The following is a 16,916-nucleotide window of genomic DNA, read 5'->3' on the forward strand; positions in this document are numbered from 1 at the left end:
CACAAAGTTGTGTGCTTGTGGGTGTTGAATGCATTTTCTCTCTCCCACAAGGTCACTAACATATCTATAATAAAAGTAAAACAAGAATGCAAGACAAAAATTACTATGGAGTCTAATTGATTTATGTTAATATAAAGCAAAAACAAAGAAAACTTATACATAATAAAAAGCATTTGAACTATTTCATAATTTATTAACATCTTTAACCACTTGCTAAAGTAATAGTTTGCTACTTTACAAATATTTGTCACACATAAAAGTAAGAAATTATAATTCCTGTATATGTATTTAATAATAATAATGTATTTTTAATTATTTAGTAAATTATTTATACATTTAATAAATATGTATATCATAATTTATATATAAAAAACAAAAAACAGGAAAAGGATCAGAAAAGATGCCAGAAGAACGAATAAATACAAATGATGAAGGAGACAGTAAACACTTACCACACAAAGAGAAATAGTTCTATATTTCACAATATATGTCGCATTTTCAACGTAGAAGATAGATAGATCGGCGTCACATAGAGTAGAGGCACAGAATACTGACCGTAGCATGTCAGAAAGGGGGGGGGGGGTAAAAGATAGATGATGCCAACACGGAAACAGTGTTGAAGGTGGTGTTATGGCTGTTGGTGTGGATAGCAACTGTGAAATCTGAGTTTTGGGTGGAGGATTGATCCTTAGGTTCAAGGGGGTGGAGGTTTCGCCTAAGTAGAAGTTGCTGCACATTTGGCAGATAAGGGTGTAAATCAGGTTGGATGAGTGGCAGGTGCCCTTGGGGTGAAGGGTGAACTCACCTGCTATAACATGCAAGTTTCCGCACATTCATGAATTTCTGTAAACTTGGATTTGGATACGGTTTTCAGAACAGGAAGCACTCAAGGTGCTGTGAATCGATCTTATCTTGCCTGTCTTCAGTTTCACTCCTTCCCCTGGTCGGTGCAAGTGCACTAGGAAAAACCATAAACGATATCATTGTGGCTTTTGCGATTCCAGGAGTGCTATATGGCCTTGGCGATTCTGGGAATGAACTTTGAAGACAACAGGATGTCATAAGTGCATCTGCTCTAGGAAGGGTACACAAGCCACTCAGTGCAAGTGTCACTAAGGGAGAACTAGGGGTGAGACAAAGGAAATACACAAATATAAAAAGGGCAGGATATAGAATTCGGGGGGCAGTTGATTCTCATAGTCCAGAGTGTTGAGAGTGCAGTCCTGATAATCCAGTCAGCCAGGGGGTGATAGTCGACCAACACATCAGACCACGACCGGAGGCGTTGTCCAGTCTCCGACCCAAGATGGCTATCCACCCAGCCAAGTCCAGGCTGTCTTCAGGCACTTAGAAGATGGACAAGGAACTTCACTTCAAGATTACTAAGTATCGCTAATCCACCCTTCTTGCATTTCAGCTCCCTTCCCTTAACACATAGGTCGGGATATTCTACATATATCAGCCACATCTGTTATCTATAATAAACCTTGTTATTGTTAATCATTACTTATGCGCCTAATTATCTCTACACCTTACAGGCTCTCCTATTTAGTATTACGACTCTACCTAGATAATAATGCATTCTTTCAGCTCTAAGCCCAGACGTCTTGAGTTACATAACCCTTAACGGTAGGGCTGGGCTCAGGCCCGACAACCGTTACACTGCGGCTGTGGGGAACAGGAGGGTGGGGGAGGTGATAAGTATGGAGCAGGTCTTGCATCTGGGTTTGTTGCACCTGTGAGCTGGGTGGAGTGGTGTGGAAGGGGTGGGAGTGTTTCAGACCAAGATGTTTTGGAGGTTGGGGGGCTTTTTTGGTGTGGTAGGGGTGTGAGCTGGAGGTGGTTGGTCGGTTTGATGTGTATGAAAGTTCCAAACGGTCTCCCGCAATGTGGAATAAATGTCCACATCTAGGAAGGTCACTTGGTCTTTGGAGTGGAACCAGGTGAATTTGAGGTTAGTGAAGTTGTTTTAGGAATGTAGTGAGGGAGGGTTCGCCATGTGTCCAGAGGAGGAAAATGTCATCTATGAATCTTAGCCAGAGGAGTGGTTTCTGTTGTTGGGAGTCAAGGAATTCCTGTTCCAGCCTGTCTATGAACAGGTTGGCATAAGAGGGGGCCATGCGGGTACCCATAGCTGTGCCACGTATCTGCAGGTAATGTTGGTCACCGAAGCAGAAGTTGCTCCACCCAAAACTCCGATTTCACAGTTACGATCCACACCATGTAACACATGATAAAACATGGTAAGGTGCATTGGACAACTTATCACAATTATACTTTCAAATTAAGTATTATGGAAACGTCAATACTAGGGTATAGTGAGGAAGTACCAATTTCATTGGCCTACTGGCATCCATAAAATTAAATTTTGCCAGTTTTGTTGATAGTGTTTCAAAATTGGAGGCACACAAATTGTTATGCATTGGTAAATCATTGGTACCTCTTATAATAATAATAATTTATATTATTAATTTATGATGTATAATAATATGTTGTGGACAAATTTTAGAGCGTAAGTTATATCCGAGTAGCTGAATTCTCTGTGAAACTATGGTAGCGCAGAACAAGTATTGGCAATTACATCACTTGAAGAAAAGGTAGTCGAGAGTTTCGAAACAAATAATAAAGGATTATGAAAACTTAGCATGGTGTCGCTCCATTGATTGTCGTTTTCTGGCAGGGAGTGTTGTGTGAAATTCATACTTCTTTTCCTGTAACAATTTGGTCAAACACATTGCAAACCCATCTGCAGTGCTCCAAGAGTGTTAATGCACCACCCATTCTTGTAGCTTTGTGGCCATTTGTGAAAATCCGTGGTGCCCACTGTGCATAGATTTTACGGTACTGCAGATATTCAGTTAAAAATTTTTACATAACTGTATGCGACACTCCTGAACTTGTTTGTGCATATCACTATTCGCGAAGTCGATTCTTCTGAATTATGGGATCCACCTTTTGCTTCGATGGACCCATGATTGACAGAGGATCGCTCTGATTGCTCCATGTCACGAAAATCTGTTTGCCCGTTCTTAAACATTATGTACCACTTCGGATACTTACTGTGTTCATAACACCTTCCCCATGGATTGCAACAAGTCTCAATCAATGTCACTAGGTCTATTGAATCACAATGCGCACCTAATAGTTGGTGAGATTTGCAATCTGCATGTTCATTATTGCAGTTCGTTACACTCACCACGTGAATAGTTTGATAGTTTGATATAAATCTCAGGTAATATGTGAATTGTCTACATTAGTTGCTAAAGGTTTTCCAAAGAAATCAGAAAAATCATTTTCATGAATTTTGTTACCAAGTGGCAATATGAAATGGCCAGATTTAGCAACTTCTAATTGAAATTACCAACCTTGAGGGCATAAAAGAGGAGTGCATATTCTTGCAATGTGAACAAGGGGCACTGAACTAATCGCTGCAACTAGTGGATGCAAATGAAATCTTCCATTTGAAGCAATGCCAGAGTTCAAATTGATGTGACCGGTTGAAGCGAACATTTGTTCAGGAGAGTGACTGCTGGATCCTATATACAGTTACAAAAACTGCTGCAAAGCAAAAGCAGTGACTCAAAAAATTTGGTCACCTTGTGTGAACAAAGGCTTAGAATGATTATACTAACTATTGGACAAGGATGGCACATGCTGAGTCCACGATGTGGGCTATCTCTTACTACAGTAGTGTTGAAATTGGGAAAAAAAAAGGGGGGGACAGTCTCTCCTCGTTCATGTTTTGGGATATTTGAAGTGAAGTGACATTGTGTACCTTATTCTTGCATTTTAAAAATTGAAATCAGCAATCACAATAATAATAAAAATAATTATTATTTCTGTTGATCCATGTTCAAAGACATGGAAATGTCAAGTGCAGGAATAAAATATAGGGGACCTATTTTTAATGGAAAAAAGAAGGCAATATGAAAGAAATAGGTCTATTTATACGAAATTGTCTACCTGACAAAGAAAACAAATTATGGAAATAAAAAAAATTGCATGAAAAAATTTTAAACTACGTTTTAAGTATATGCACAGCCATAAAATTAGGCAGGTGGCAGAATTTCACGCTGTTGCCATGCCTGATCACAACTCCATGTGTTCAAGGTTTAAGAGAGTGAACGATCTTGTTGTAGAGTTGTTCTTTGTAATCCATGTGATACAAACTGACAGTATTTGCTTGAAAAGTCCAGGATGACACAAAAGTGCCCCGGAAAGAGGTCAGTCTGATGCTCAAACTAGGCAATGCAGCCTGGTTGACGTTGCCACACAGTGCGTGGGAACCAGCAACTTTTGCCCCATTCTCGTTTTGCTTTTTTCCCATATGTGACACCACCATAATTCTGCCCTGCCGTCTATTTTTCATGTCTGTGCGTTTAGCTGTATTAGAGTAATATTAATACAGAGCATTCCGTGACATTCTCTACGAGACTCGGCGGCTCCGCGGTCAGCGCCGGGTCGCTTGCCGCCGAGTCTCGTAGTGAATGTCACGGAATGCTCTGTAGTTTGATTTTTGGCATTTTTATTTCAATTCATGATCCTCATATTTTGGATAAACATAGTAAATGAACAACGTAATGGACAATTTGCATGTCTTTGACATTGGCTATGCAATGGCTATTTAGAAAATGTGACAAAATAAAATGAATTTGTAATTATACTGTAAAACATTTATCACATATAAAAAATCTAAAATGTATTTCTAATGCTGATTAGTTTCCCATCAATCATCCTTCCTCAAAATTATAATTGTTACTAAATTCTTTTACATTTCTTTTACGACAACGTAACTGTAATTTTATTTTAACTATACCATTTTGCACAGAACATAACATGCTCAAAAATGGTTCCCATCAAGTCTAGCAACTCCCTCATTGCATTGGCCTACAAGCAGAATTTACTGTTATTTCTAGAAGGCCCAGATGAAGTAATAAATGGAATCCAATATGTCATCTTCCAATGATGGTATCAACAAACTGGTATCACGCTTCGATAAGTGCTTGAATGGGTATGGTGGATATGTGGAAAAGTAGAACAAGGTATGTAGTTTCTGTACCATAAATTTTTTGCACATATCATTTGTTGTTTGTGTTTTACACCAAAACGTTCCCTTTTCTTTCTGGAGGACCTCCATAGCTGAACTGTGAAATGGTATTGCCCAACTTCTGCTGTGCAATTAAATCCCACTCAGGCCCGTAGCCAGGTAGGGGCTCAGCCCCCCTGGAACTGCAGTCAGCCCCCCCTGGCACTGCCATCAGCCCCCCTTTACATTAGGTAAACTATTTTGCATAATTTGTTTGCAGTGAAGAGTGAAAATGTAGACAACTCACAACTTTAAGGATAAATCCACAGAATATGAACAGTATCTATTACATTCGCTCATTTTGTTTATGAGCAGAAGTAGCTGCAAGTATTTAGAATATTCTCTAGACTTCAGAAAGTTATTTCATAGGGAAGCTTCTTTATCTGTACCTTCACTGTCCCTGTTGCAACCTCCCGTTTAGACAGAAATCTGTGACTTTGATGTCATCATGCAAGTTCCCTCTGCATCTGCGTCAAAGGTCAACAACAGCTCCCAAGTTTTGGAAAGGAAGGGGAGTTTAATTGCTTCGGGCGGGGGTGGAATATACTGTAGGCACTGTGATTAAATATTGTGCGTTTTTTGTGTGATATACATATCTGTATCATCTAAAATAGTATGGGGTGTGTAAGGGATAATTTCAGTATCAGTCAATTAACACTTCAAGAGATGTTTTAAAAGGTGTAGAAAAATGTAGTATTTGTGTAGTATATGATATTTATAAATGAATAACATTTCACACATAATTTACCTTCATTTAATATTTTTTTAAAAAAATGAACTTGGTTTACAAAGCACCCCCCCCCCCCTGATAATCCGTGAGCCCCCCTGGAGATCAATTCTAGCTACGGGCCTGATCCCACTGTTGCATGTTAAAACCAGAAAGCGGCATGTAGTAATACTAAAGTAAGCAAATAAAATATTTAGGCTAGATCTCTCTCTTTATTTGCATAAATATTATGAACTACTAACAAGAGAATTCATCATCATTTGTCAACGAGATTATAAAACTATTCTGCCATTTTTTCCTAAATTTGAAATTAGTATTCTGTATATTGCAATTCCAAAACCTATAATGTTAGACTGACAATGTTTCTCTGATCATTCAGTATACGTTAATAAATAACATCTCTCTCAAGCTTTGTCCATCTATCTTAGTAAGGGCGTGGTGCTGGAGATGGAAGAGGTCCTCTTGGTGGGAATGGTGGAGATCCAGGTGCACCTGGATGATGAGGTGGAGGTGGACCACCTTGATAAGTTACCGTAGCATGGTATCCAGTTTCATCTGCTGTGTACACGACTAATTGTACACGGCCATCGGGAAGAAGAACGTGGTACTGTCCATGTGTTACAAATCCATCTCGAGTTTCTTCGTGTCCATAATCATTTCCACTAACAGCATCTTGAACATTATAGTGAAATTGATAATGCACTGGTTCCTGGAACAGAATTTTGAAAAAAAATATAACTTGCATGTGGGTAACTAACTGGAGAAATTTGATTTATTATGCACACTTACATTCACATAATTTTACATTATTCTTAACTTGATGTCACTTGCATTAGAGCAGTGATCTTCAATGTTTTACCTATAGCAGGCCAATTTTACAATCTCTTACGGCCGAATCACACGGAAATGAATTTCCAGTAGGAATGCCTTAGTTGGCGCTGGACTGTCTACCTGACTGGAAATCATGGCCACCGGCTGGCTGCCTGACTGGTTTTGACGACTAGGCCATGTTCTAATTGCAACTGGCTTTCTCTGCTAGATTCTGTGGAACAGCCAATCGGAGCGAGAGTTTGGCCATATGAAGATAATCTACAAGTTTGGCAAAGGATGAAAGCTTTTTTGTCTATTTCTGAGTGTTTGTTGTGTTTCTTTGTTGCTCGATGAAAGAAAAATTAAATAGACATGATGTGCATTCGTGTTCACTTCATTAATATTTAGGAATTTATCCAAAGTGATGAGATTTGAATGTGACAAGTGATTAGCCGATAATGAAAATCCTTATTATTACAAGTGTATTAAATGTTTGACATATTTAGTTCAACAAAATATTTTTTTTTTATGAATGAATCCTGTGAATCTTGTGTATTATGAATATGCATACCCGAGTTCATTAAAAAGCTTATTCAGTATGCATTGATTACCATATTTTCTATCGAGCCAATTTCAATTCTAGTCAGTACTTTTCTTTTAAATATTTTAATTTTTAATAACAGCAGTGCCTGTTCTCCTACAACGTTCTTCAAATATTTTATCTTGTCTGTTCTGTGCAATGTCTTATGGGAACAATAGTATGCCAATAAGTATGGTACGAGCGTTGCTGGAAAAGTTTCTGCAAACTACCACCAACAGTGGTGCTAGTGTTCTGCTATTACAAAAATCGGAAGAATAGACCTTTTTTATGTTTAAATTATCTTTGATTGTTTGTTTAAGCCTATTTGTTTATTTTGCACAGCAGTTTGAAGAAGTAGTTTCGTGTGAGAAATGGAAATTTCTCGTAAACACTTTTGGGCAATGATTTTTTATGATTTCAAATGTAGTTTAACACCGAAACAATGCATCGAGCGACTTCATTTGGATTTTGGGGATGAAGCACCATCCAATAGGACTCTGTACAATTGGTTTTCCGAATTCCAGTGTGGTCGCACATTTCTCAGTGATGAATTTCGTGAAGGTTGTCCATCCATGTCTGTTGTTGCCAGTAATGTTGATGCTGTACGTGAAATGATTGAGAGAGATTGGCATGTGACATACCGTGAGATTCAGGCATCCTTGAACATTGACAAGAAAGCAATACATACGATTTTGCATGGTCATCTGAACGTACAGAAACTTTCAGGCTGTTGGATCCCACACAACTTGATCGAAGCTCAAAAACGGGCTCTTGTAAATTGGTGTAAAGAAATGCTCAAAAAATTCAACCGAGGCAAGTCAAATTTGGTGTATTACATCGTTACAGGGGACGAAACCTGGATCTATTCATACGAACCCGAAACTAAACAGCAATCCACTGTTTGGGTGTTTCAAAGTGAGCCGAAACCAACAAAAGTTGTTCGTTCAAGGCAGGCTGCCAAGCAAATGATTGCTTGTTTCTTAGGTTATACCAAACATGTGGCAACAATAGGTTAAGAAGATCGAAAGACTGTAAATGCTGAATGGTATACAACAATTTGTTTGCCAGAGGTCATCAATGAATTGCGTGAAACAAACCCAAATCATCGCATTATTCTTCACCACGACAACGCCAGTTCCCACTCACCACACCAAACTATTGATTTTTTGTCCAGTAAAAATGTCGAATTAATGACTCATTATCCATACTCACCTGATTTATCAACTAATGACTTCTTTTTGTTCCCACATATGAAAAATAAGATGTGTGGTGAGCGATTTGTGTTGCCTGAAGCAGCTGTTGACGCATTCCGAACAGCGGTTTCTGAGATATCAGCTTCAGAGTGGAAAAAATGATTTCAAAATTGGTTTGAGTGTATGCAAAAGTGTATCGATCTTAAGGGTGAATACTTTGAAATAAAGCCATTCCCAGAATTTCACGTCTTTTTTCATATTGATTGCAGAAACTTTTCCATCAGCCCTCGTAACAAGTATCATGTGAGATAAAAACCAGCAGCTGAGCCAGTACCACACAACTAGTCCAAGTCCAACTGGAAAATCCAGCAGGAGATCTAGCCTCGTGTCATTCAGGCATTAGGGACTGATGGGCTGCATTGTTCCAGTCACATTCACAGAGAAAGTGCTAGCTTCACTTACATATTACTTTCTTATGAAACAATATGCGTATCAGCTTGAGTAACTATTGCAAAGAACACTGTCAAGTGCTGGTTTGAGTGTAGTCACTACAACACAACAATTGGACATTCTGTTGTTTGGTTTAATATATATATATTAAAGCACATTAACCATTGCAGACTTTAGCAGGCAGCTAAATTTAAGCCTAGGAACCAAATGTAGCCCGCAGACCAAGGGTTAAAGACCACTATATTAGAGCTTTTTGATGTAATATTTGAAGCAAATTTCAAAAAAGCATTCAACTTCTTTAAACACAATACTAACTAAACAGAAAAGTTTTGTTTATGATATGTTACAGATATAAATACACAATACAGTACATCCTTTTCATAAAATGTGTAAATACAAGCTTATTCTCTTGGGCCAAAATATTTTACAAGCCGATTTAGCTTCCTATGAAAAATTTACATGCATATATCTTTTATCTTGCGTATCATGTTCTTACCCAAGCAGATGTTGAAAATGAGCCCCTCCACCCAGAGTTGGTTGTTCTTCTAACTGATCTGATAGATAAACATTGCCATATGGAAAATTTTCACTTAAATTTCAACAATAAATGATTATGCCATCAAAAATTTCCTTTGGAAAAGTAGCCAGAATTTTGAACCTGCTGTTTACCTTACATATATTACAATAACTTTTACAATTTAACACTTTAATCTTTGAAGCACTATTCAAGGACTTATACTCTAATTTCAAAATGTATATTTCATTTACAGATATACTTACCAGTTCACTAGGATGGGGAAGTGGTGAATGTGGCCCAGGTGGTAGATGTGGTCCTGTTGGTAGATGTGGTCCTGGTGGTAGATGTGGTCCTGGTGGTAGATGTGGTCCTGGTGGTAGATGTGGTCCTGGTGCTGTGTGTGGCCCAGGAGCTGGTGGGAAAGGTGGTGCTTGTGCATGGATGTGATGCACAAGCATTGCAAGAAGAGTGGCTAATGCGGAAGTCTTAAAAGAAAAGAAACAAATCAAAGTTATGTTACAAAAGAAAATTCAAAATGGTAATTTTTAACAGCAATAATAATATTTGTTTGTTGCTAAATTGTAAGGTAGCTCAGGAGCACTGATTTCCCGAGAATCGTGTTTTGACTAGATGACATTGTAATCCCAAAAGACACTTACATTAAAAGTTCTTGTAAGACAAATTTTCAATATACCCAGATCACATGATTAGCTTTGCTTGGCAGTGTGGAGCATGCTATAATGGCAGGAGTCCTGGGTTTGAATCCCGACCTGGGCATGGCATGTTTTGGTAAGTGTCCCCTTTATCAGTTTCATCATATCATCACTCATCCTTATCATCACAGTAGCCAAAAGCGTCAGAAAAGCTATGCAAAATAAAAATCAAATCAAAATCAAATTAAAATGCTGTGATGGAATGAAGATAATACTAATCATATTGAATAAAAAATCTTGGCCCTCATACTGTTGTACACCATGGAGTTAAATTGTTATTGAAGTTGGTAGAAATGATCTACACAATAACTTTGTCTGATTGCGTACTGCTGGCACTTATTGGGTATGTGTTAGGATTGAACAAGATAGATTGAGAAGCATGGACGTCCGTAAAGAAGGCCATGCTCTCCAGCCCCCCCCCCCCCCTCTGTAAAATTAAAGTCAACCAAAAATTATATATTTCACACATATAATTTCATTTCAGCCACAATAATATATGTTAATTATTGCATGAACAAGATAACTTCAATTTGAAGCAATGTTTTTTGAGGGGGACAACACTATTATGGGGGAAAATGTGGCTTGTTTGCCCCTCCCTGCTGGAAAAAAAATATCTTCGTTACCCCTCCATGGAAAAAATCCTGCGGGCGTCCATGTTGAGAAGAAATAACTGATACAGCTCCTGAAAGCGCCAATATATATATTTTTCCTGTGGTTCATTGTGAGAAAACTGGCTCAGAACTACGGAAGTTTTCTCAGTTAATTCTATAGCCATTTCCTTTCCAAGGCTCTACATACTGTAGAACTGGGGAAAATGGCTAAACTATAAAAATAAATAACAGGGAATTATTAGAACATGATCATTGTTGTGGATTTTACTGCTGTGTGTTGCTTACTTTCTCACAGACTGAGAGATGTGTATCAGATAAGCCTGCCTGCGCTTTCACTGCACACAAAAGGAATTTCCTTTCATGCTGACTACCCATTGACAAGATTTGGGGAAATAGGAATTTGGTGTCTTTCCAGAAAATTTGCTGTAGAGGTAGTAGGATGGAATAATAGTTAAAGATATTGTCTTACATAATCAAGTTGACCCACCAGCATAGACAAAAACTTTGCATGGATGCAATTGCACAAGTTGTGGTATCGAGAACCAATTTTGAAGTCATGATGAAAACTAGCATCTGCAGAATTCGTATATTCAACTTTATTATCGCCTGCTTAGTGCTTACACTAAACGCACGGCAATAAAATTAGGCGGGTGGCAGAAGTTCGCACTGTTGCCACGTCGGAGCACAACCCTGTGTGTTCGGAGGTTTAACAGAATGAAATATCTCGTTGTAGAGTTGGTCTTTGCAATCCATGTGATACAAACTGACAGTATTTTCTCGTAAGGTCAGGGATGAAACAAAAGTGCCCCGGGGAGAGGTGGGTCTGACGCTCAAACTAGGCAACGCAGCCCGGTTGACGTTGCAACATCGTGCGCGGGAACCAGCGACTTTTCTCCCGCTCTCGCTTTGATTTTCCCATATGTGGCACCAGCGCAATTCTGCCCAGCCGCCTCTTTTCATGGCCATGCGTTTAGTAAGTTAATTGCGATGAAGCGAATAAAATAATAATGAAAAGCGATGACTATTTACCTAGGATTCGAACACAGGAGCCCTTGCATTACAGGGCAGAACATTCAGTGAGTAAATAGACAAAGACATATGCCATCGATTCAAGCAGATTGGTATTTGAAGCGGGGATGAAGGGGAACTATACATATACACCTATAATTTATAGGATCTCGATGAGGGGTGAGCCTAATGTAACTATCGGTTGGATTTTATTTTCCGATACCGGTGGACATTTTGGTTGTTCACGATGCCCTTTAAAATGCCGCGCGGCACTTTCGCGGAGTCTAATAATCCTGGAAATTATGCAAAGTTCGACGCTTCCATTGCTTTTGTACAGTCATGGACACTTCTGGGTTGTAACGATTCCATTGAAAGTTAATGGAATTGTTATAACCCAGAAGTGTCCGTGACTGTACCAATATAATGTGAACAAACTGTAATTTGTGATTAGGTAACGTGTGTTCTGATGTAATTTTTGGAATATTTTTAAGCAATACTCTGCTAAACTGATGCTTATAATTGTAGTGTAACATTCATAATAATATTAATATAATATTTTGATAATTATTTTACAATTTTCAAGCATCGCTATCGGTAAGAGTGTCGGTATCGGTTGAAAGTATCGGCACACATTCTCGATGTCGGCCATTTTGGAGGTAATGTGATCAGCACCACACTCCGGCCACCTTTACCCCCCCCCCCCCCCCGAGGTACCCACTGATTTGAAGCTGAGTGAGCCCCAGAGCCACTTTTTGCGGGGACAAAGCCGGAAAAATACCGACTAGATCACAGCTGCTCTCTACCTCACCCTAAACTGAATATAAAGATATTGTCTCGGTCTGTTCCAATATGTCCATGAATTTTCGTGTGAGGAACTACAATAACTCCACGGTAATCTTGTTCTATTTCAACCTATTTCTTGATGAGCACGCTCTATTCATATTGAAGGGTATAATTCAGAAAACAGAGTTTGGAGAAAATCAACGAATATTATCTGCACCCAGTATCTCTTTCTTAAATATTACAATATGCCTGTATATTGGAGACAAATATACATGAGTATGGCCATATTTCAGCAAGAGACGAAGAGTGTATATGATAATCGTTGATTTTCTCCGAATATGTTTTATAGGATTTGAAGACAAGAGAACGCAACGTAGCTACAACGAAAATTCACGTTGGCACCATAAGTGTCGGAAACCAGTGGCGCAACCACAGGGGGTCAGGGGGGCATTGCCCCCCAACCTTGGACGGAAATGAGTTCTAGGGGGGCAAGGGGGGGGGCAAACATTGACGGCCAAGTGTACCTGCAGGGGGCAATTACAACTTCAAATTTTATGCAAATGAAAACACTATTCGAAAAATATTCTTGCTCGCTTCGCACGCAATGCTTTCTTTTCTTGGTCTTATCAAGTTCAGAACCGTAGTTTGGGGGGCGGCGGGAGTCGGCCCTGGGCGCCGAACGATCTAAATGAAAAAAGTTGTAAAATTGATTTGTGATTTAAGTCCACTTTACGCACAAAAAGTCTAGTCGGTACTGGACCTACAGTTTATAATGGGATCTGAACCACTGTGCCATGTGCCTCCACCGGGTATCGAACCTGTGACCCCTTGGTTACAAGGTGACGATGTTACCACTACACCATCGGGGAGGCACAAAAGTTGTTAAAGAGATAATGCATTGGCGTACCGTGAAATTATTTGCACCCTATTAAATCAATATTGATTTCAGCCTGGAAAAAAAATTGGGTACAAAAATTTTCTTGCTCGCAATTTATCACTGTTCTCTGTAATGTATTTTAAATTCCGAGACATAGACATAATACTTGTCTTGATTGATTTTTGTCTTAAATGCATGAACAATTGTTTGAGAAAAGGGAGCGTGCATATTTGAGGGACAATTTATGTAATTATTGTGAGATGGATGAATTGGTTGTGTAATGTATTTAAATAGTAGCCTATATGTTGTATATAATATGTATTAAAGAAACTTTGAAGACGCACACAATTTAGTGTCCATCGCTCCATGTTGCATATGTGTGAAACATATATCGTGCATGAAAGTTATACATGTTAATGTAAAAAAGAATTACATTTGGTATGTATTTATCAATTATTTTCTGTCTTCCCCACTCACGACCGGATCAAGAAAGTGTGGGGCGTTACCCCCACACCCCCTATACGCCTTCATGGCGTGGTGCTAAGCATAGGGGAGCACTTTACCTTTTTTTTTACCTTTCAAAAATAGTCTGTGTGCTTGTTTTTAATTATTAATGTGAAATTGAACATGTTGAGAAAATAATTCAAATCGTTTGTTCAAACACAAATGCTTTAGCACCAACTTCTAGCCCTTTTTGCGTAATTTACGAGGGTAATAACGTCTTTGATACTACTACTACTACTACTACTACTACTACTACTAATAATAATAATAATAATAATAATAATAATAATAATAATAATAATAATAATAATAATGTTGGCTGCGGGTTCGAATCCCGGCTTAAGCATGGATGTTTGTGAGTGTCTTTCATCAATTTCATCAAATCATCACTCATCCCCATCTTCGCAAATTAGCCAAAAGTGGCACAAAAGCGAAGTAAAATAAAGCAAATTATTAATAATAACAATAATAATGTTATAATAATATCATCATTATTATTATTATTATTATTATTATTATTGGTACGTTTATCCTGGTACTTGCCTCCCCAAACAAAAAATCGTGTTTGCGCCTCTGTCGGATACAGGAGGATAAGGGGGATTCCCCAAATATACGTGGAAAATGTATTATGTATAATATTTATATATTATGCACTATGCCATCCCAAATTGTAATGATGGCACTTATGGGTATTTATAGATTCAGCATAATCTTTTGATATTCCTTGCACACGATTGATTGAATTAATTTACGTCGCTTTTCTGCCACTATTGGCTAATCGCAACGATGGGGATGAGTGATGATATGAATGATGGGCACTCACAAAGAACACCCATGCCCCGGTGGAACCCAGAACCTCTGACGTCACAACACGCTGTGCTAACCACTCCATCGCGGAGGTCGGCTTACTTGTGCACAATTAGCAGCATCTACCAAAAGAATATCCACAAACCAAAATAAACCAATATATAAAGGTAGTAAAGCGATTCCACTGAATTGTTACTTGACTCTGCATACAAATGCAGGGACACTAGTTTGATCAAGGGTGGACATACCTTGTAATAACTCATGATGCTAGAACTATCCACACAAACGAACCAACACACACTGACACCTTGCTTTTCATTCAGATGTTTTTATACATGCACATGGAGGCTGGATAAGTATACAGAGGATTCTCGGATACTTCGCTTTCTATCACGACGACGTAATTAAATATGTGGGGTTCTTCCTCGGCAAAACACTCCTTTCGCAAAGTGATTGGTTTGTGGAGACGGGTTAGGAAACGATGTGACGATCGTAAAAATGGATTTTTTACAACCATTTCGATCTTGTACCGTTTGTGATGATGGCGTCACGACGCAGCCGCACTCCCCCTCCGTAATTCCCGAGGTTCTTCTTTTATTTACTTAAAAGCCAGCATTGGCGATGATGGTGAAATTGTTCTCAGGTCTTCGTGAGCCATGCCAAGTAATCATTGTTCCCTAATACGCACGCCGCTTCAAAAGTCACGATAACGTCATTTTTTTCCGTTAACGGCTACGCCCGATTTGACACATCAGTCAACGCATTGACACTTACAGCGGTCTAATGCAGACCCGGTGTGTAATTTTATCTTGGACCCCCCTTCCCCCTCCTAATTGTAGCATTGCAAATCGTGATGGTACTAGTTTTCTGTTAAGCTTCTCAAATTAAGGTCTCCCGATGTTCTTCATAACGAGAAAAATTGTTTTTTTAAAAAATTCAGTGATCGCGTGTATGAGTACCAGCATTTTTGAAGTTATATAACATCATATTAATTTTGATTTAACATAACCCCATCCACGATTCTTCTACTAGTTAGCTGTGGGAAAATGGTTAGGTGGGAGATCCTCGTGTTAGTTTATTTTTGATATTTGGTGAAAGTAACTCTGAAAATAGCTACATGATCTACTTCACTCATTCATTGGTCTATATATTTAAAGATGAGATTCATAAATGGATGATATTCAACTTGACGTCTTCACACAGTGTACTCTGGGAAGAAATCAGGCAAACAGATTCATGTGTGTTAAGGAAAGCGTATGAGAAGCTTTTTCACAGCCAGAAAATTTACATTTCACCACTTTACACTCTTTTCACTGTTTTTGCAGGGCTTCGGAAGAGGTAAAAAATATTCAATCCTCATAATGTTCACGATAATCATGCGCACAATGTTTACCCGACTTGGTTTCAACCATAGGTGTGCGCAGACCCTCTGATTAGGTCGCACGCCTATAGTTTCAACACGGGATCTGATCTGAGTTTTCCTTGCTACATTAAACACTTTTCAAAGCTTAAGACAAATAGCAAATACCTTGTTTAAGTCCAATTTATGCTCAGATAGACTAAGTACAGTTTAATGAGGGATCCGAACCACTGTGCAATGCACCTTCTTCGGGGATCGAACCCGGGAATCATTGATTACAATCAAAGTAATAGCCGTGGAGTAGTTGGTTAGCACACCGGATTTATCGTAAAACCACAGGCTGGTCGTTGGTTCGATTCCCACCACCGACAAAAAGCTATTTGTTCACCAGAAGACGTGAGGAGAGGTGTTCTCTGGAATCGTTGTGTTAGAATGAGAGTAGTGAAAAGCATTAGACAATGGATAATTCCCAATTAACATTGCATGCTAATGCAGAACTATTGTCACTAACATTCAGATAATTATTAACTCTCCGAATCCCGCAAGTGAATATTAGTAAATTTTAAATATTTAAATCACGATTATCATTGAAAAGTGCTACTATTTTGAAACTTCCCATGCAGAAGACATAAGACAGATACATCTCAATTACAAATGTGAAATGAAACTGGTCCATTGCAACAATCCAATAATATATCTTAGACTTTGTGTGAGAGTTAATACATATCGTACATACGATGCCGCAAATACTATACATCGCATTTAGTAGAAAGTGGGACACTATCATATTTCAGAAGTATGAATGGGGCATTTTGTTCTTTGTGTACTTCTCTGTTTGAAGAAGACATTTGACTGGTTCATGTCCAACTAGGTTGAGTTTCGATTGACCT

The 16,916-nt window shown here is 38.6% G+C and overlaps 1 protein-coding gene across 1 annotated transcript; it reads right to left on the reverse strand.

Moving 5' to 3' along the window:
• Positions 1 to 6,005: 6,005 nt before the first annotated feature.
• LOC145978630 (uncharacterized) lies at positions 6,006 to 14,985 on the reverse strand. Its single transcript, XM_083111377.1, has 3 exons — positions 14,915 to 14,985; positions 9,627 to 9,848; positions 6,006 to 6,522 (listed from the first exon to the last, which is right to left on the reverse strand). Exons 1-3 carry the CDS (start codon positions 14,927 to 14,929, stop codon positions 6,238 to 6,240), a joined length of 522 nt encoding a protein of 173 aa, XP_082967503.1. The 5' UTR covers positions 14,930 to 14,985; the 3' UTR covers positions 6,006 to 6,237.
• Positions 14,986 to 16,916: the final 1,931 nt, after the last annotated feature.

Source organism: Lepisma saccharinum, chromosome 25 (assembly GCF_977018435.1).
Source record: "Lepisma saccharinum chromosome 25, izLepSacc3.1, whole genome shotgun sequence".
Lineage (NCBI taxonomy): Eukaryota > Metazoa > Arthropoda > Insecta > Zygentoma > Lepismatidae > Lepisma > Lepisma saccharinum.

Bases quoted from the DNA above. Each gene is read 5' to 3' on its own strand.
- LOC145978630 (XM_083111377.1), bottom strand. The intron at 6,523-9,626 runs GTAAGTATATCT...ATTCTGTTCCAG, and splicing joins TTCCCCATCCTAGTGAACTG to GAACCAGTGCATTATCAATT.